The sequence below is a fragment of the Choloepus didactylus genome, chromosome 18 (genome assembly GCF_015220235.1).
Source record: "Choloepus didactylus isolate mChoDid1 chromosome 18, mChoDid1.pri, whole genome shotgun sequence".
Taxonomy (NCBI): domain Eukaryota; kingdom Metazoa; phylum Chordata; class Mammalia; order Pilosa; family Megalonychidae; genus Choloepus; species Choloepus didactylus.
The window spans coordinates 54,348,469-54,369,648 of record NC_051324.1 but is presented as its reverse complement, the minus strand read 5'-3'; the positions used below and the strand labels follow the sequence as shown (position 1 = coordinate 54,369,648).

Genomic DNA, 21,180 nt, shown 5'->3' with positions numbered 1-21,180 from the left:
TACCTGAGTGGCAATACTGAGAAAAGAAGTTTTTCTTTAGTGGCCTATGCTGCCTTCTTTGTACTCTGGTTTAAAGGACCCTCTTCCTTCTTGCTATTTTGATACATCCTTTAATTCTTTATCCTGATGTAAAGCCCTGGAAATTCTGGGACATCAAGAGTAACAGCACTTTGTAGCTATTCTTTATATTTTCTCACAACACTCCCATGAAGAAAGGCAGGGGCAAAGATTGGAAATGTGGAGCCTAATAAGGAAAAGTCAAGGGGAGAGATTACTCAGAAACTCAGTGGCCTGCCCAGTATTTAAGCCCACTTTTCTTGACATCTAGTTCTCTGCTTTTTCTTCAAACTTACTCATGAAAGGATAGGCTTCGTTTTGTTTTTTGTTTTGTTTTCCAAACCATGTCACTTTTGAACTTAATGAAACCAGAGTAGCTGCTTTTGTTAATAAAGAGATGAAAGATGAGTAGCAGCTCCCATGATGCTTTGAACATAAGCAGGCTGGACAGATCTGTTTAGCCCCATTTTACAGATGCAGCAACTAAGGCAGAGAGGCCAAGTGATTTGCCCAGAGCAGTTGAGCAAGGCTTTGTCCTCGTGTCAGATGTGCTGGTTCAGGGCTGTCAGATCAGACAGAACTGGATCAGGTCCAGGTCTGCCAAACTGTCTGGCTGTGTGACCTCAGGCAAATCACTTCACTTCTCTAAGCATCGGGTGCCTCATCTGTAAATGGGGTCAGAAATACTTCATGGGGTTGTTTGATGTGCCTGTAAAGCCCTGGCACATCATAAGCCTCAGCACGATGGCTGCTGCTGTTGGTGGTGGTAGTAATGACAATAGTGGTAGTTGCTGATGGCCACATTCTCTAGACCGCTGTTTTCTGTGGGGTGATGTCCGGAAGGGTCAGTCTGCCTGATGGGGCAAAGAGTTGTTTGCTCAGTCCAACTTTTCTCCAGGAGGACATTTCTCGTCTTGGCTGTTGAGTGCCCCCTCTTTCCCTAAGTACATTCTAATTAATAAGTCTAATACCACCCTTGCCACCCTCCAGATGAACTTAAAAAGGCCCAGGGTCTGCCAAGTGAGAGTGGGAGATCCTAAACCGTGGGTACCTGAGGGCGTCCCAGGGCTGCATGAGCCAGAGGCAGCACTGGGCCTGGTTCAGGGCTGCCTGTGTTCCACATCAGGTGAAGTAAGTTCCAGCATTAACTCTGGAGGTAAAAAAAAAAAAAAATGGAAAATACTGTGTAGAACGTAAGAACTTGGTCTTCTTTGTTTGGGAAGTCAGGGCAGAAGCTTGGTCCTGTGGGGTAAAGTTCCTCCCACCACGTGGCACCCCTACTCACCATCCTTTCTCTCTTGTTGATATGTCTTTATCAACACATACCATGTTTGAGGGCCCTGGATCTGTAGTCAGGGACATGACAACTTCCCTTTAAATGGCACAAGAAATAAAGCCAGTTTCGTATTAGGTTTTGAAATCTTTTTTCCCCTTCTTAATACAAAACAAAAAAATAGGCTCCCATCAGGCTGCCGCTCCCTTTAAATAACATCTTGTTTTCTCTTGGGGAAGCTCTCTTGATGGCCAAAGAGTCATTTCTGAAGTGAACCTAGTTTTTAGAAAAAATAGATCACCGGATGTCAAGCCTCATGTGGAGCTCCGTTCAGATGAAAATGAAACCGGCAGGCCTGGATGGCAGCTCCGCACTTGAATTCAGACTGGAGGTGAGAGGCAGGATGTGCCTGGATCCCACAGACTGCATTCGAGAGGCACTGTAGTCATTTTCCAGGCAGCTTTGCTTAGGTGAGCAGAGCACTTTCTCTGGAAGGTGAGTCACCATGCAGGGGTGTAGGTGACAGGCAGATTTATTCCCCAGCATAGTTGCAGACGAAGCTCTGAGCAGAGCTTCTTAGAAAAGCCTCTGCCAAGGATTACACTCCTTCCAGTTCACGGGCTTTGGAGTCAGAGATAAGGAAGCAAATGGGAGCTTCCCAGAGCTTGCAGCTGATGGAGAGCTGGATCACCTGGCAGCGGGTAGTGTGGACAGGGCCCAGAGCCCAGACTGGCAGTGTCACTGCCACCTTGAGAGTGGAAAATGGCCTGCTTCCAAAGACAGTCAGCAAAGAAGCCAGAGGGGAGCATTGGCCCCAGGGAACTGGGAAATCCCTTGGCAGAGAACAGAGAGCTATAACCTGGACTTTGGTGTGAAAGACCTTTTGGGGAATCCTTTTCTACCTGCCTTCCTTTTCCCCAACTGAATTGGAGGCCCTGAAGAGCTCTGGCAATTGAAAGAGCTAAGATTCAACCCTGGATTTCAGGAGGCTTTGGAATTCAGAGCTTACTACCACCTCAGCTCAGTTATTTACACTTCTAGGACCAGTATTTGGACTCAGAAAGAAGTAGCAGGGGGAGCTCTTGGATGGTCCCATCCTCCTGATCTCTGGTTGCTGCAGCCTTCTGCTGACCCTCTTACCACTAAAGCCATGCTCAGGTGTCCATCAAGACAGGGATTTTGTTCAGACACTCTCTGCTGTAGACCAGTGCAGTTTGTGTTGGCCTTGACTGCTGACAGTCAGGGACATCTATAGGCAATGTCCAGGGTCACCTGCAAGGTGGATTCAACTTAATTGAAGCTTCAGGGGAAGACCTATCATTACCTCGCAAGTGATCTTGTTCCCTGTATCAGTCATAGACTCCTCCCCACCCCCAGTGTCCACAGCCCCTCACTGTAGACTAGCCATCAATCACTTTGGCCCACATGGCTAACTGACCTTAGGTCTTAACTGCTGTGGCAAGATAGAGCTATTAGAAACACAGACTGAAAATGATCATTTTTTATGCGCCCCCTTATTTTAACAAGAGAAAACAGAGGCCGAGGAAAGCTGAATGAGTTGCCCAAAGCCACGCAGCTAGTTAATGGCAGAACCTGAACTAAAATCCAGGCTCTTTTCACTGTGCTCTGCTACCACTGAACAAAGGAACTACTGGAGTAGGAATTTTATTTTTTAGCTAGCTCTTCCCTCTACCCACCATGCCAACCCCATCACTCTCAGCCTTCTTCTGAGCTCTGCCAGGCATGAGTTCAGAGCTGCTGCTCTGGGTCTAAGAAAAAGTAAACAGAAAGCTATTTATTTGATGCCCTCTTATACCATGAGGTTCTTGTAATCAAAAGGAGGTCAAGGTTGATAAGAAAATACAATTCTGGGCAAGGTTACCCGGAAGTCTCAAAGGTTACCTGCACCTTTAGGGCACTTTCCTACCTTGCCAAGCAGTATCTTACCTGAAAGAGGTGTTCAGTAAATGTAAGTGATTGATTGTGAAGGTGCAAACCCACTAGGCACCAAAAACCTCTTCTATATTATTCTTCTCTGAAGAAGGGGCATGTTGCCAATGGTGTGCAGGTGGCCAGAAAGACCAGAATAGTCAGGCATCATCCCAGCTGGAAACATCCTCTCAGTGAAGAGGCTGTTCCTTGGAAGCAAAGTATAATGTCATACCTGGATGGTGGCTCCCTGAAAGTGCCAAGAGCTATTGTATCTAAGGTCCACCATCCACCTTCCTGCTGGCATCGATGTTTCCTTTTATTGGGCCAGAGTTAATCATCTTGTTGAAACTAGGGATGGCTTGGAGGATTGAGAGGAAAGGCCAGCCTTAAATGAGGATGCTATTGCCAATTAAGATTAGAAATGGAACCCTTTGGCACAGGGAATTAATTGGATATATCAGGTTCCTTGAGCCCATGCCCAACAGTCTTAACTGGCAGATTCTATACTCCAAGAGGCAGGAATTAGCTTTACAGAGATAAACGTAAAGGGTAGAGAATCGTGTACCACCTCCCATCTGGCACATATAGGCAAATCTGAGCCCAGATAGTTATTGTCCAATTCAGAAGCATCGTCTTCTCAAGCAGCTGGAAACAACTGGGTCTTTGGGTCAACATTTAAGAAAGAGAACCATAGGGGTGGCTCAATAGCTGACTTGCATGACACCTTCTTGCTGTGGTGTGATCAGATAACCAGCCGCCATGTTGTGACCTCTTCAGGGAGCTGGCTCCATCCCCCCCAGCTTGCATTTGTTTTCCAGGCCAGCCTGGCTCTCAGAGCCTAGGACACTCATTTATTCCTAGGAGTGTGTCAGTCGTTCTTTCACTCGGAATGTTTGCCAAGTGGGTCAGGTGTACCAGGCTCTGCTACGTGCTAGAGTGTAAAAACGAGTAAGACTGAATGCTGTCCTCAAGAAGCTCACGTTGGTAGGGGAAAGGGATGAACACGGAAGCAGACAGGTTACAGTTCAGCCCTGGCGCTGAATCATGAACCACTACTCTAAGAACTGGAGACAAGCTCCTCCAGCTTGACCTGATACTTACTGTCACACACAGAACTGCTGGGGCCCTCAGAGGAGGGGAGCCCCACCTCCCCATTCTGCAGGCTTCTGGGCCAGAACACTAGACATTCCTCATCTTGGGGCCTTGTACCACTTGTCAGCTAGGAATATGAGCTTGATAGCCATCTGGAAACTTGAGCACTCTGGGGAGAAGGAGCGTATTTTTCAGAGGTGTAAGCACTCAGGAGCGTATTTTTCAGAGGTGTAAGCACTGTCGGTGGAAATGAGCTCAGTCATAGTTCAGAGCCAAATCAGGCAGTGAGTAGCCAGCTATTAAAGACATGACCAACTTATCCTACCCTTCCAGGCTTGATTACAGAGGGCAGTGACCACACAGGCAGGCCCCAGGTACTTGGTGCGTCTGAGACAGAATCCTGGGGGAATGGTCCGAGGCCTGACCCACAGCAGTGCTTCTTGGGTTACTAGGTTCAGCATTCCAAGAAGGCCTTTCAAGGGTTATGACAGAGTGATGGCTCCGTGAGGGCAAGGAACTTGTTGGTCTTAGTCACCGTTGTATGCCGCTGGCCAGCAGAGTGTCTGAAACACAGTAGCCACTACATGAATATTTGTCGTTGAGTGAAAGTACAAGCCTAGAACCTAAACTCCTCCTCTCTTGGCCCTGCTGACCTGAGAGAGGATGAGAGAACCACAGGCAGTTTCACGATTTACCCATCCTTTACCAAGGAATTGGTGTGAGAATACTCGCTGCTAAACCACACGTCCCAAACCCTTTCCTCCCTGCCCTCCCTGTCGTAAAGGAACATACTGAGGGCTCCCAGATGCCCCTGTCCTCTGCTGGGCACCCAGGCTAGCTTGTCAAAGAGCGTGGAGGGCTGCAGCTGAAACGAGGCCATGGCCCAGGTCCTGCCACCGAAGAGCTGAGCTGGGCCATGTGCTTCCTTCCATTTAACCCCCATGCTCTGGACATCTTCTGTGGAAAGCAAAGATGTTTGGGTTTCTTGTTTATTCTGAGGTTCCTCAAACTAGTTCCTCAATTTCAGACCCAGTCACCGGTGACTGCAGTTAACTTGAAGTCGCCTCCCTTAAAGGGAGGCTGAGCCCATCTTTCTTCATCTCTTAACACAAGTGGACCCTGCTTGAAGCCTGTCCCACTGGTGGAAACCAGATTTACAAACTGAGAAAGAAGGGGGCGGTTGTATTTCAGTGAGCATAGCCTGGGGAGCTGCTCTTTGCTCAGAATCCAATGTGAAAGGTTAAATAAGGAGAGTTGTTGTTTTTTTTTTTTTACAACCAAAATGTTGCTTGTGATGATGACCTCGAGGCTTGGCAAGATCCAGAAGTGCCTTTTGACTCATCAAAGAAAGCTGGTGTGTAGGGCACGATTTTAGTGTTGAGGGCGGTTTATGACACTGTAATTGCTGAAAACTGGTAATTGTTGAACTACACTGCAGCCCCCACTTAAGCAGAATATTCAGTTACATAAAATACTACTCCAACCTACAGATTTCAGAGGTTTTTTTATGTAACATACATTAAAAAAAAAAAAATCCCTTGCTGCTTATTGTCTAAAATGAGGTACACATGTAGTTGATATATTTATTCTTGGTACTACTCTCTCCCCCATGTCCTCCTCCCTACCAGTTCCATGTCGGTGCTGCCTCCTGCTCAACTCGTGCAAAGACCTTGAAAGTTGAATTGAAAATGCCATTGTAACACTTTTCCTTCAAAGTTTTTAAAATGCCATGTATATTAGGGTCCTAGGGGCAAAGTACAGATCATATTTATGAAGGTAGCAGCTGATGCTCAGGGCTCTTTTAAATAAAAGAACAGTAAAATAGGCTCAAGAAGCCAGGAACCAGGCTTTCTAAACTGAATGGCCCATTTGAACTTTGTCACAGAATTGGTCCCTGGGATGGGCCCCGCTGTGCTGGCCATGAGTAGGCTAAGGGACACAGGCCTGCCACAGGCCTAACTTGGAATCTCTGCCCCTTATTGCCATTTTAAAGTTGTTTATTCCAGAACATATGCTGACTGCATTCCTGCTTCCTAACTGAGGTGCTTCCTCCTGGGTCAGTCCCTGGATTTCTCACTGACAGACCTTTGGCTTATGGCAGTGTCTGCATTTAGGGGTCCCAGTTTTTAAAGCTTAGATCATTTGAAAGTGGATACAGTATAGTGGTGAAGAGCACAGGATTTGACATAAAAGGGTCCCCCATGCAAATCCTGTTGCTGCTACTTACCACCATTGTGGCCTTGGGCAAGTTACTGGGCCTACTGAGCCTGGTTTCAGGGAATAATATAATTCCTTGCTTGCAGAATGGTCTTGAGGGTTAAAGAAATCCTGCATGTACTGCTTAATAACATAGTAAGCAATAAATGATAGCTGCCATCATTATCAATTAGTATCATTATTGACAGCCAGCACACAATTGTGTGTGTACACATAGCAGCAGATTGTTGCAAACACCCTGAGATGTCCACAGGATGATTAATTTTAGCTCTAGCTGAGGCGTGCCTGTGGAGACAGGACATGGATGGGTGTGTGGAATGCCCTTCAAAGAGCATCCTCCCTCAGGACTCTTCTCCTTCTCCTTTGACAGTGTCTCTGTGTGACACTAGCACTGCTGGCCGAAGGCTGTGGGAGGTGGTGGACTTCCAGTTGGGGAGAGGACTGCTCAGCTTCTGTATTCAGCTTCTGTATCTCTGCTAATGGTTACCAAGCACCAAATTGGTGTTTAAACACTGTTTCTTATATTTAGTCGTCCCATAAAATCCTGCCATATAAGTTTGAGAATTCCTGTTTTACAGATGAGTCTCAGATCAAGTGACCTCCCCGTGGTCTCACACCAGAGTGTGGAGAAACTAAGATTGAAACTCAGATATTTGGATTCTGGGGCCATCCTGTTATGTAGCTGGATGGCTGTCCCTCAGGTTTACCAAGTGATATGTTGGAATAAATAACCTCTAAGGGCCCTTCTGATTCTAGGATCATTTTGTGTTTCCTTTATCACTTATTATCCATCCATCCATTGTCCCCAGTGAGATCATAAGTACCTTGAGGGCAAGGATAGTATTTCGAACAAGTAACTACAATATTTGGGAGCCACTTGTCTGTGACTGATGAGTGCTGCCTACTCTCTCAATACGTAAAAAGTAGAGGAGAGCCCACCAAGCAAAAGCTCACCTAGAAATTCCAATTCCGGGAATTTACCCCCTAGAATTACTTGTACAAGTGCACAAGGGTGTGAATAAGGGTTTTGTTTTGAAGTATTACTTGTAAGAGTGAAAGTTGGAAACAATTGAGTCCATCCATGGAGGAATAGGTCCTGATGATACCATGTAATCTTACAGAGCCATTAAAAAGAGTGTGAGAGATGTACACTCTACATACACTGAAGTGGAACAGTGTCCATAACCTATTGCTAAGTGCAAGAAACAACTTGTGGAATATTATGTAGGTATAACCCCATGGTTTATTTTTGAAATAGTCCCAAGTGCTATGTTTGTATGTGTGTAGTAATGGAGCTAGAAGGATTTACACCAAAGTGTTTCTTATGTTGCAGGGAGGGGGCAGTGGTGCAGGGATTTTGTATTTTTGCTCTATACTCTTCTGTGTTCTTTAAATTTTTACAACGGAGAAGTGTTACTTTTGGATTTGAAAAAAAGAATGATAAAAAAATAGCAGGATCCAAGATTATATTAAGAAGGTAGGAGAGGCTAGCCAGAAGAATGCCTCCCTCGGGTGTCCTGGGTTGGCACCAGCCTCCAGATCCCACCCCTTCACATAAGCAGCGAAGGAGGGGCCTGTGGTTTTCTCTCAGGTGTCCAGCGCTGCCGTGTTTCCCATTCTTCGTGGGGCCACTCATGCCCACAGGCCTTTCTTGCTTCCAGCTCTAGTGCGGGCCTGTAACCACTGAATATGTTTGCCGTCGGATGATTATAAATAAAAGTGGGAAGCAGTGGCACAGAAGTTGAGGACGGCTAACAGAGCCTTCTCTGAGCACCTTCCTACTTCTTGAGTCACGACTGATAAAACTCTTGGTCCCCAAGGGAAAGTGAAATGGGATGAGCTCATGGTCCCCAGCCCAGTGGTGCTATTGGCCAGCCTTCTGTTTGCTGGCCCTGCTGCCAGAACTCTCCAAGCAGCCAGAGAGACTCTGGTGAGTGGGTTCAGGAGGTGGTGTGGTGTGGAGGCAACAGTCTATCAAGTATTGATTAAGTTTCACTCACAAATGTGGACTGAATGTCTAACTTCTCATCCCCTACCACCAGACCCTTTTTTAGTTATAGCTTGTTTTTTCATTATAAAAATGATACACTACAGAGAACGTCTCTGGTAATGGAGGTCGTCTCAGAGGAGCAGGAGAAGGGAGGAAGGAGTTATACTTGTCACTGTATATCCTCTCTGTATTCTTGTTTACCATTTGGAAAAATTATCTACTAAAAAATTAAAACTGCAAAAAGTAATACATTCTCACTGAAAAAAATGCAAAGAAATTGGAAAATTATAATGACTACTAAAATATCCATAAGCCCAGCGTTAAGAGAGAATCATTGCTGCATGTCTGTGTTAGGTGTCTGTGTTTGTAAAAATGTGGATAGAATATACCACATGTTATGTGGCATTGTACTTCAGATACTATTCTGTACTCTTTTTCTGTTAACATTGTATTCCATAAGCTTTTCTCGATATTGTTAACAATTATTGATATACGTTTTTAATGGATGTACCGTGATTTATTTAACAATTATCCTTCTCCTATAATTAAATGTTTTTTGTTCTAGATTTTTACTATTATAAAAATATGCTGAACTTCTTTGATGATATATTTTTACTGTATTTCTATTTGTTCCATATTAGATTGCGATTCTATGAATGGCGCACCCTAAAATGGCTGTCTTCTCTTGGTATGATGCTTTATTGTTTCCAGAGGTTTTTTACCTACATTATTTCATTTGATGATGAAAGGGGGTGAGTGTATGATAAAGTGCCAGGCTAATGGTGAAGAGAGTGAGGAGACCAAGGGCTGTAGGTAGGTTGGAAAAAGTGGTCTTCGGGGTGGCAGCGTGGATGGGAGAGGCTTCCTGGAAGTGGGACCCGAGCTGCGCCTGTGACGGACACGCAGGATGTCCAGGGCTCCATTTAAGGACACGGTGCAAACAGGGAATCTGTAGAGTTGAGTAGCTAGGGGTTTGTGCAGAGGTTGTGTTTGGGGAAACAGTGGTTAGACAGATTATGGACCACAGAGTTGGGCCTGGGCCCGCAGCGGCGATATCTCTGAGCTCGAGGTTGTCCTAAGGGTAGAACGTTTTAAGATTCACTCAGCAGCAGTGGGGCCGGGAGGGGTCAGGGAGAAGCTGGGGGTGGGTAAGACTTATGGTAACAGAGTGGATGTGAAGGAATCACCTTAACCATTTGAAGGGGCCTTGGAGACAGCAGTGTTTCAGCAGGCCTGGGCTAGCCACTGCCAACAGGCATGTGGTGAGAATTGGAGAAGAGTCAAAAATTGTATCCCATAAATTTTATTTACTCTGCAGTTTGACCTATGGAATTGGCAGTGAGACTGAGTTTTTGTGGGCACATCAGGTTTCTTTTTTATAATTGACCTGTAAGATTTTAATGATTAATGTGCATTCATATTTCATATCCTCCTTAATGGGGAATGCTTACATAGAAATTGCCCTCCTGGGAAGCAGACTTGAAGCCAGAGAGTGAGGCAAGATTTGTGATTCCTCCAGCTGAGTTTCACTCCGAGTGTCCGAGTGTCCGAGGGCCTCAGCCGTGCCCCTTCCCCCTTCCTCACTTAGCTGTTTCTGGGTCTCAGTGTCCCTCTGCCCGCTCTGTCGCTAGGTCTGAGGGAGAGAATTATGCAGACCTCCCAGAGGCCTGTGACTTGGCATATTGTCAACCCAGGAGGTAGGGGGAAATTCTGTACCCATGACAGGGTTTTCATTTGCTGCCCAGCGTGCCCTGTGTGCCCTACCCTGTAGGTCCTGCCATCTGAAACTCTGCCCCTAAGAGTCTGGGAGGGAGACTGAGTCATAACCCGCCCACTCTTCTGAGGGTGAAATTTAAACCCTGGGGGCGTGTTAGGACCAAGCACATTTCCAGAGTTTGGCACCTGTCGGCATCTGTCCTCACCTCCCTCTTCTCCTGTGATGAGCTTTACCCACCAGCAAATTCAAGCTGTTCATGATGCCTCCATTGACTCACCTCCAGGCCTTAACTTTTGTCACCCTCTATGTGGAATACCCGCTCCTTTCTCTTGGGCAATTCTTACTCACTGTTTGAGACTCAGCCCAGGCCTCACCTGCTTTGGGAGCCTTTCCTGGCCCACCCTTTGTGCACTCCCATTGCATCCGCTGCCTGCCTCTGCCATTGCTTTGTTGTATTGGATTGTGCTTTCTGACGACTTGTCTCTTTTCCCTGGTAGACTCTAAGCTTCTCAAGGAACTGCTTCTTCCTCAGTGCACTCCCCACACTCAGCACGGGGCCCAGCACCCAGCAGCGCCAGCACGTGCTCATGGAATGCAGTGTTACAAGACCCTGCAGTTCTCTGCAGTCTGAAGCCAAGACCTTAGTCACCACATGGCCTCAACTTGCACCAGTCACTGGCTATTGAGGCTCTGTTATTGGGTGCATATGAGTGATTGTTACATCTTTTTGTCTTAACTATTTTGTCTGTTATTAATATTACTTTCTTCTCTGATTAGTATTTGCTTTTCCATCCCTTTATTTTCAACTTTTCTGTGTAATTTTGTTTTGTCTCCTTTAGTCAGCAACTAGCTAGATCTTTTTAAATCAACCCAACTGTCTTTAAATAGGTGAACTTAGTCCATTTCAGTGTATTGTGATTAATGATATATTAATATTTTGATCTATTTCTGCCATCTTAGCTTGTGTTTTCATTTTATATTTATTGCCCTTTTTCTTTGCTTCTCTTTTCCTCCATCCTTGCCTTGTTAGAATGATAAAGGCTTCTAGTCCTTCTTGTCTCTCCTAGTTTGGAAACCAAATTGTATTTCTCTTCTTATAGTAGTTCCCTTAAATTTTAATATATACTTAACTGTAATTTTTTTCTAATGAAATTTAAACATTTTCACATGTAAATTCCCCCAAAAGGCAAGGATCTTGTCACTCTTTACCCATTGAACAACCCATCCCACCCTTCTTCCTTGTTATTGTTGTCTAAAGTTTAATGTTTTAAAATGGTTTAAACTTAATTCTTTTACATTCAATTGTTAATTAAATTGACCAACATATCACATCAATTCCTGTGCCTACCATTGTTTCTACTACTTCTTGTCTCTGGTATACTTTACTTCTTGTCAAAGTACATCCTTCAGTGTTTGTTTCGGTGAAGGTAACGCCGTCTTGCCTGGAAATCTTTATATGTGTGTGTTTATTGCATGTAGGTTTGTTTGCTTGTTTTAAGAAAATAAAATGACCTGTTAAAACTAATTAAATTAAAAATTTGTAACATCCCAGCAGCATGTACTGATATAACTCAACTAGAAGCGTGGCATATTTATTGCTGATTCAGCCTTTACTGATGACACCCCTCATTTTAAATTCTTTTGTTTTCTGCCTTCCTGGACTAAGAAATTGTTCCTGACAGTGGGCAGATCCTGGGGGGTAAGATAGGGGTAGTAATACCCACCTGGGTGATAGTACTGCTCAGTTCCTGAATGTTCCAAGTGCTTCTACCAATAAGCTCTTATTCTAGAAAGGAGCCGAAGATCCTTGGGTCCCAGGGGAAAGTGCCAGGAGTGGCCTGGCTTTAGCCCTAACCCCATGTCAGATGCCTCAGTTGTATAAATTGAACCTCATTTGTTTCAGCAGATAAGTGACCTCTCTAAGCCTTGGTTTCTTATCTATAAAATGGAAATAGTATTGTAAAAATTGCAGAGTTGCTGTGAGGTTTGTCAACCATGGAGCACCTAGCACACGGCCTGGCACCCAGAGGCACTGAATGAAGGGTAGTGGTTGTTACAATCTCTGGCACTTAGAAGACACTTGTTGAACACTTATTGAATGGGTGAAGGAGCCTGTCATAAAAGGATTCAGCGAGGTGACAGGTCTTAAAGGATAAGTGCCATCTGGGCAGGCATTTGTAAAGGAAGAGGGCAAAAAGACATCAGCTACAGGAGGAGCAGGGTGAGCAGGAAGGGATCAGGGCTGCCCACTGGGGCCCTGCTTAAGCAAGTGAAGGGAACAGTGTGGCTGTAACAGAGGCTGGGGACAGGGTACAGGGTGAGGCTGAAGGGAGCTGGGGCTGAGCGTGTTTGTTCCCTTGGGGCCAGCCTGGCCAGATGCCTGTTTTTCAGGCCAGCTCACCCTGCCTAGCACTTGCCCCTGGTTTCCCTTCCCGCCCACAGCCCCTCGTCCCCAACAGGCAGAGACTGGCCTTCCCCAGTGCGGCCTTGTGGCCGGGTAAGCTGCAGGCTTAAAAGAGGAAGCTTCAGGATGAGATTGGTTTTCAACCAATATCCTATTAAGGAAGTTGAGTCATTCCACTTCTGTTATTTGTTCCTTCTGGGCATTCAGAGGAGGACACGTTTCTACTTCCAGATAAAATAATCATGAGAGGGATTTGCCCTGGTCTGCCCTGGCCCCTCAGTGGACTTTCTCAGGATGGAGAAATATTCACTGTGGCCCAGTAAGACAGAGGTTTTTATTTCTCTTGTACATATGGGAGAACCGAGGCTCAAGTTTGGACCGCCTTAGGTAGGACTCAGCCTCCTGATCATGCTGAATCCAAGAAGTCCTTTTGCCTCGGTGATGGCATTTGTTAGCCTGGTAAAGGGTGAGGGAATGTACGGCCATCCATTCAGCCTCTTCTCCTGACCCAGCGGGCAAGTGGATAACTAGGCAGTTCAACTCATTCAGTCCTCAAATGACTCTGGAGAAGCTAAGAGAAGAAACTCTGAGAGGTTGAGTTACCTAATCATTTACAAAGGTTTAGCTTGCAGACTCTAGGAGCACACAGCCACCCTCTCCACCACTTGAGACTATGTAGCTTTTTTTCCCCCCACATAGAAAGCAATTAAAAACTTGTACTAGGTTATAATACACAAATTTTTCTGGATAGCAGCAGTTGGTTCCTATTCTTGCCCTTTTAAGAAATATAAAGCAGAAGCAAGAAAGTAGGGGAGAAAAATCTGAGACTTAAGAATAAGAGTTGCAGCATTAAATAGAAAAATAAATACTTCAATATATAAGAGGAAAGAAAACTTAAAATAACGAAACAGCACTTGTGCAACTTTCAATTTCACCAAGTAAAATGCACTAATATTCACTGGTAACATTTTTTCTTATGTTGACAACACAAAGCCTATGAGTATTTTTGATATTTAAAAAAAAAAAGTCTACTTTTGTAGTTCTCGTAGTTCTCTTCCAATTTCTTTTTTTTAACCATTCAGTTATATATTGTAGGAATATTTATTCATATAATTTACATAGTACATTTCTTTCTACACAAGACTGAATTTAGAAGTTTCTATAGAGTAACAGTTTTAATTGTAGTAACACATTAATAAATTATAAATTAAAAAATATTTGCTTAAAAAATTATTTATCAAATACTGACCTCCAGATTATATGGCAAAGTAAAGATGCAAATTGCTATAAATCTGGCACCCCAATTAATTTCTGATTTTTAAAAGTATATAAAATGTCCCTCAAATTATCTCAGGCTCCACTCCAGAAAATTTTATTTCACCCTTTTCCTAAGTTATTAAATTTAGAACTATGTAGCTTTTTTGGCAGTTTGCTTAACTTCTCTAAGCCTTAGTTTTCATTTCTGAGAATGAGATCAGTAATAGTAGGTGCTTAGTCAATACTGACAATTAGCATAACAAATAGGAATCATCCAATCCTAAAATAATACTGACCAACCAGTTAAGTTCTTAGAATTAGAAGAACCCTCAAAAGATCTTCTAGGCCACCAGTTTCAAACTGTTTTCCTGGGAGACCTAGGATTCCACAAAGATACTTAGTGGTGGAGGGAAGCTGAGCCTGTGGGGCTGTTGCCCACCCTTCTTTACCCAGAGCAGGAGCAGCTGTTTCTAACTTGAGTTACATACCAGCTGCTTGCTTCTAGCTCTTACTTAGTCTGGAGGGTAAAGGATGACTGCTGGCTGCACCCCATGGCTTCTTTAGGTGGCCTTCTCCATAAAGCCTCCAGTAATGGGAGTAAGGCCCATCCTGATCCACTTGGGCCACACCTTAACTGAGGTCCTGTTTACAGTGGTTCATGTTTACACAAATGGATTGAGATTGGGAACGTGTTTTGGAGTACATAACTCTAAGCCACCACAAATAGCCACCTGTGGTCTGGGACTGTCATATTGGACAGCACAGCCTTGGAGTTAGAGCGGAGGTCAAATGGCAGTCCCTGGCCCCGTGGCATCAGAATCATCCAGAGAATTTGTCAAAAATACAGGTCTGGGCCTAACACCCAGTGGTTCTGATTCAGTGGGTCTAATGTAAGTGCATTTTAAGAACTCATCTGGTTATTCTAACTTGCAGTGGGGTTGGAAACTGCTGAGACCTCTTCTGTGGATTAGAAGAGAAGTGCCAGATTTGGGCATTTTGCCCTGCCTTGATCTTCTGGGGAGACTCTAGCAGCTTTCTGGGGAATGGCAGACCTTTGAAGGATGTGATGGAAGCTATGGCCCTCTTCCCTGGAAAAATATAAATTGCATATAGTTCCTGAGGCTTACAGACCTCCCTGAAACCATCCTTGAACTTCAGCTTGGAGAGACCTTGATTAGCTGGTGAGGGAGCCAAGTTTGAGTCTCAGGGCCCAGGAGCTTTGCCCACAGCAGGCATATCATACAGGTATTTCCCAGGGTTGATTCTGGCGCCATCCCAGTCACTCCTATTCCCTGAGTATCGCCACCGGGTCATCGAGGCACCACAGCAGAGAGAAAAGGCCAAGTACATGCATCAGGCCCTGAAATCACACTGAATGAATTCTACTTCTTTCCTTTCCCCTTCTGTTTTCATGAGCCTGTGAGGGAGCTAAGTGGGTTTGGCTGTTGCCACTGCCCATGTCCTCAGCTCTGACACAAAGGACAGCAGGACCCAGTGCTCCCTCCCTTTTAATTAATTAATTTTAATATAATTTTTTTTTTTAATTAGAAAAGTTGTATGTTTACAGAAAAGTCATGCAGAAAATACAGAGTTCCCAGGACCCGGTGCTTTTGAGGCCTGAGTCAAGTTGGGGAAAGTGTCCAAGCTGAGTAATGGATCAGGATTTTTGCTTGCCTTCAAAGGCAGAAACATCGCTGGCTCCCACTCCGTCCTCACCGCCCCCTCTCCCCAGGCTGCAAGAGAGAGAAGGGACAGAGCTGTGGAGTGTGAGCTGGGGAACAGGCCAGTGGTCAAAGCCCAGGGCAGGGAAGGCCACCTGGCCAGCAGTCCCAGGCTTAACGCAGAATTCTTTTTGGGAGGCCAGGACCCATACAGAGGTGGGGAAGAAGGGAGGGAGCCAGTGTGTGTGTATGAATAGGATAGCTGCTGTCAGGTCAAAGTGTCCTGAGAATAGCCTCTTGAACTTGGAGGCCCTCAGCGAAGGTCTGAGTCATGGTCAGATGGCTCAGGAAAGCCAGTCACAGGAGAAGCTGTGCAGCAACCAGTCTGTGATTTTGGGCTGCTGGAGGTGAGAGCCAGCCTGTTTTCCCCATGCCCTTCGCAGGTTCAGCTGCCATCTGCTAGGTCAGGTTCTCAACAGCCTCTTTGTTACCCTCTCTGCTGCCAAGCTGTTGGATGAGTCATCCGGGAGCTGCCAAGGAGGCTCTGAGCTCACTGCTTCAGCTGCAGCCTTGACTTCTCCTCTGGAGAGGGGGTGAGCATGGCATGCTCATGGAGGAGGGGGTTGCACCAGGGCCCCTGGCCAGCTGCCCACCTAACCACCATGATGAAAGGACAGCTTCTGGGGTGAGGGGGTGCCCCATGGCCTCTCTGGGGAGCTCTGGCTCAGGATGAGATACCCAGATTCTCATGCCAAGCAGAGGCAGGCTCTCTGAGCCTGAGCACAGCTGTATCTCTGAACTGCCAGGTGCCCTCGGAACAACGACTGCCCCACACAGCCTCATGTCTCTCATTCATCATATGGGACCTTTGTTGTCCCTGGAGCTCAGGATCGTCTTGTCTCTGAAGGTCACACAAAAACACTCTTCATCCTTTGATTCTGTCTTTCAGCCAGCATTGATTGTCCCTTCTGTGGCTTGCTCAGCGCCTGCTGGGGGCACCACCATGTACAGGGCCCACCCTCTGCCCCCGGGGCCCTGTTACCAGGGAGGACCATGAGTCTCCTCCTTGTGTTTCCCTGTAACCCAGCATACTTTGGGAGTGGGCAGCCTGGCCCTGCTCTGCCACGTGGGGCTGGGTGGCCTTTGGCAAGTCTCTGCTTAATTAAGCCTTAGTTTCTTCAAGTAAAAATGAAGAGGCTAAAGTAATGTCAGATTCCTGTAAGCACACCTCTAATTCTGTTAGGTCTGGAGGTTTGAGGGTTCATTTAAGATCTCATTTCCCCTGGTAAAGAGGCTGAGAGAGGTGAGATCTACTCTAGGCCCTGGACTGATTCATTTTGAAAGGGAGGAGAAAAATGGAAGTATAGCTAAAAGAACAATACCCTGCCATGGAGAGCTTTCACCTAATTTGAAGTCAGGATACACCTTAGATTCATAAGGTCCGTCAGGTGACAATGAGGCTGCCCTCTCGGCCTCCTCAGCGTCTGCCCTGCAGGACTGGATCCAGGCACCCATGCTGGAAGCTGGGAGCTGCCCCGAGTTCAAAGGGCTCAGGGGCCCTCAAAGGCAGATACAAGGATCAAATTAATGGTGAGCAACAAAGCCCCCCTCACCCCACCTCCCCAATCAACCTGGCTGAGTCTGCCATCACCACCGATGTGGGAAAGGATAAACAAGCCAGATTCAGCAGGGAGAAGGCTCCAGTCTAGTTATTTCCCAGCTTCCCATGCTCTCATCGAAGCTTCCAGCCTGATAGGACAGAGGGCCAGAAGCATGAAAAGTGGCTTCATGGGCTGCCTTTCTGCCCCAAGAGCCAGTAGAAGGAGGGACCCAAGTGTAGTGGAGTCACAGCAGGGAAGATGACATCAGCTATAACAGCTTTAAAACCAACGTGTCACCAGCGAGCAATTAGTACAAAGCTGTCCGCATTTGGTACTTCTCAGGCTTTGTCTAAAGCAAGTCACACCCCAGAGTGGCCTTGCCCTTTGGGAGTTCACAGTCCCAGTCCTTAAAAAGGTTGCCAGATGAGAAGAGTCCCAGATTGGTGCTCTCTTTTCTGACAGTTCTAGTCTGCATGCTGCTTGCACAGATTGTTGGTGGCAGTTCTGGACTCACTCTCCCTTGCAGCCTCCTTGGTAACGCACAGAGCTGGTAAAGCTAGAACCCAGATAGGGGCGCCCTCCTTAGCCTTGGCCTCCTGTTTTTAGAGTTATAATTGGTGCTGGGGCCTCTAATATAAATTCCGCTACTAATGTTGCCTGAAAGAAAAATGATACCCTGGAGAAATTTTCAGCAAATGAGTTTGGACATTATAGGAGAAAGCACATCCGTTCCTTCTGGGGAGCCACAAACAGATGTATCTTGGGAGAGGCGCCAAGTTCTGAGCACTGCCGTTTGCATGCTGATTTTTAGACTTTGTAAGATTTTATGCACACACACACACATATACATATACATATACATATTCATACATATATGTATTTACCTCCTTCCTGCTGGGGGAAAAAAACAAAATTTGCTTCCCTCTGCTTGGAGAAAAGCCACTGTGGGAGGTGTGGCCACATCCCGCAGGAAGGAAAGGCTTGTGGGGTCAGTGAGGTTCCTGGTGGTTGGGAGGGTGGGGTCCACTGCCCAGTCCTGGAGAAGCACAAGTTCTCCATAAAACAAACAACAGGAAAAGATTTAGCCATTGTAAAGGCAAGAAAGAATCAACCCTGACTTTTGTGTTGTCACTAATCTAGAAGAAGTGAGCTGGACTCCTTGTTGGGGAAAGTGGAGGAGTTCATTTATGTTGGGGTGCTGGTAGGCAGGGGGCTCACATCACATGGAGGCATGTGTAGATGTTGAGAGAGAGACTCATTACCATTTGGGATGTTTGGAAGAAAAATGTGCATGGCAGAAAGAGGCAGAGAGCCTCTTCCCCTGCCTTTCTCCTCCATCCCAGGCCTGACCTGAGCCTGAAGGGTCTGGGATTCTGAGTGACCTGCTCTGTTTTTGGTCTCTCTCAGGGTGAGCGTGAGTCTGGGAGATGGCAGTGATGGAAATGGCCTGCCCAGGAGCCCCTGGCTCGGCAGCTGGGCAGCAGAAGGAGCTTGCCAAAGCCAAGGAGAAGGTGCAGACATTGGAGAAGAAGCAAAGCTCAGTCTACAAGCTTGAGGCTGTGGAGAAGAGCCCAGTGTTCTGCGGGAAATGGGAGATCCTAAACGACGTGATTACCAAAGGCACAGCCAAGGAAGGATCCGAAGGAGGGCTGGCCGCCATCTCTATCATCGCCCAAGCCGAATGTAAGGGCCACTGAGTGGGGGCTGTTGGCAGAATAGGGCGGGTGAGTTGGGCCTGCATAGAGTGGTGGCGAAGCTTTGCACAATCCCTCTGGCAAGGGTGGCTGGACACAGGTGAGGCTGGAGTCAGGGTCCCCCTGTGGAAAAAGGAGTTCAGGGTAACCGCTGTATAAGATTCTCACAAGACACACACTGGGGAGTTAAACCAAGAATCAGTGTGAAGTCAGAGTTATAAAGGGGGTGGGGAGTGGAACCCAAGAAGGGAGACATGACAAGTGGAGACTCTTGTCCCCTGTGGCCAGAGCAGGGGAAGAGAGCTGGGAGGCAGGAAGGCTTGGGCCTTACAGGTCCTAGGGGGTCCTGGCAGGCTCCTCGAGCAGGCCATGAGCCTTCTGCTGTGACTTTGAGCCACTTGCGTGGCTCTGGAGAGGCTCGAGGCCTGAAAGGACAGGGCTCCTGGAAAGCCCCTCTGGGGCTCTTAGACCCTTCACCACCTTCCACCTAGACGTGGCCCCACCCCAAAGAACGAACACCCTGCCCTGGGGCCTGTTGTGTCAGTCCAGGGACAGCAGGCTGCCACCATGAGGCTTCCCCTCATAATTCCTCAAAAATGACTAGTCATGGTAGCTGCCCCTGGGAGACAGAGAAACTCACAGGAGAGCTGAGTAGGACCAGGCAGCCTCCTCTCTCTCCAACACCCTGCACTCCAACCAGGGAGGTTTTCTAGGATGGAGCCTGGAGAGATCAACAGCTTATGAAGGCATTTCCCTCATCTTCCACTTCCTTCTGGTATTTTTTGAGGAGAGATAAGATAATAAAGATTAAAATGGAATAAATGAGATAATGATGAATATATATAATATATATTGTATATATATATCAAAATAAAATTAATCACTTACATTTACTTGGCCATCACCATGTGCCAGGCACTGGGTTGAGCGTTTTAAAGATTATCTCAAGCGTCACAGTAGGTGAAGTGAGGTGGGCACCCTTGTGCTCTCTGTACTGCAGGCCAGGAGAGGACAGTCGTAGAGACGGAGGCACTGGTAGGGAGGGGAGCCACCAGGTGGAGGTGGCCTGGGACGGAGGGGAGGGAGTAGCTCCAGACGATGCCCAGAAAAGCTCTCCTAAGTGCTGAATGCTTTTCCTTTCTCTTCTCTGCTTATCAAAAACTTTTTCCCTTATTTAAAAGGTGAGAATAGCCAAGAGTTCAGCCCTACCTTTTCAGAACGAATTTTCATCGCTGGGTCGAAACAGTTCAGGTAAGAAGGCAAGCTTAAGTGGGAAGGCAGGGACTAGAAATCAGCGTCCCCCCTCCCCTGGCTGCCGCCCTGGCCTCTCCCAAGTGACCCCTGGCTCATTCCTTCTGCACCTGGTTCAGCTCTTGGAACCAGTCCAGGCCTTCCTGGCTGAGCTGGTCTCTTAGCCAAATAAGCTTTTCAAAAGCTTTTCACAGCTTGTGGGTTACTGCCTCTGGGTCCCATCAGCTTGACATTTTATTTTATTTTCCTCGGAGTCCTTGATGCACGCCTTGTTTCCCATCAGCAGGGAGTGTGCTGGGAATAGCAGTTGCATCCATGCTGATGGGTGACCGTGAGTGCAGGCTCCAGAGGTGCCGCTGTAACTGCCGTCTGTGAGAGAAACTGCTGCTGTCTTTTCTCCTGTGAGACACAGCCATGTAGGGTTGGGGAGACAGGAGGGGACAGTCAGACTCAAGCAGCTCAGTGGCCTTGTCAAAAGGAGGCCAGAGATGCAGTTCCTTCTGCTCCCAGGCTCCCCATTTCCCCTAAGACGATGTTTTGGCAACTGAGAGTTGAACCTAGAAACAATTCTCTCCTCTACCACCAGGCAGACATTCTTATCCTTGGAATTTGGAAACTGCTATTGAGAAAAAGTTTGTGGGGAGGGCTACTGCCCTTGAACCAAGAAATGTTCAGTGTTTGATAGAATACCCTAAGCTACCCAGATGCCTTTTGGCCCAGGTTAGGGGTTTCTGGTGGTCCCAATTCTGATGGATCTACTTTCTGACTGGCGGCTTCTGGCAGTCCCCCAGGACTGGGGGCAGGAGATGAGGCCGTGGGAGGGTGGCGGAGGGTGGCTGAGGCTGTGGCCTGCTTGGCACAGGTTTTGCAGCAGCCCTTTCTTACCAGGAAAGGTGTAAGAGCCGGGTTATACACGGCAGTGATGAGCCTCTAACCACCAGATGAGGGCAAGGTCCACATACCCAGGCACCAGCCTGTGCAGGGCGTCTGTGTTTCTGCAGCTTCTCACACTCCTGTGACAACCTGGTGTCTCC

The 21,180-nt window shown here is 46.8% G+C and overlaps 1 protein-coding gene across 1 annotated transcript in view; it reads left to right on the top strand.

Moving 5' to 3' along the window:
• MAP3K14 (mitogen-activated protein kinase kinase kinase 14) overlaps positions 1-21,180 on the top strand; it is a 44,063-nt gene that overhangs the window by 3,043 nt on the left and 19,840 nt on the right. Inside the window, exons 2-3 of the mRNA XM_037808510.1 lie at positions 18,609-18,884; positions 20,077-20,146. Coding sequence (XP_037664438.1) covers positions 18,629-18,884; positions 20,077-20,146 — 326 coding nt within the window. The 5' untranslated portion in view covers positions 18,609-18,628. The remainder of the gene's footprint in view (positions 1-18,608; positions 18,885-20,076; positions 20,147-21,180) is intronic.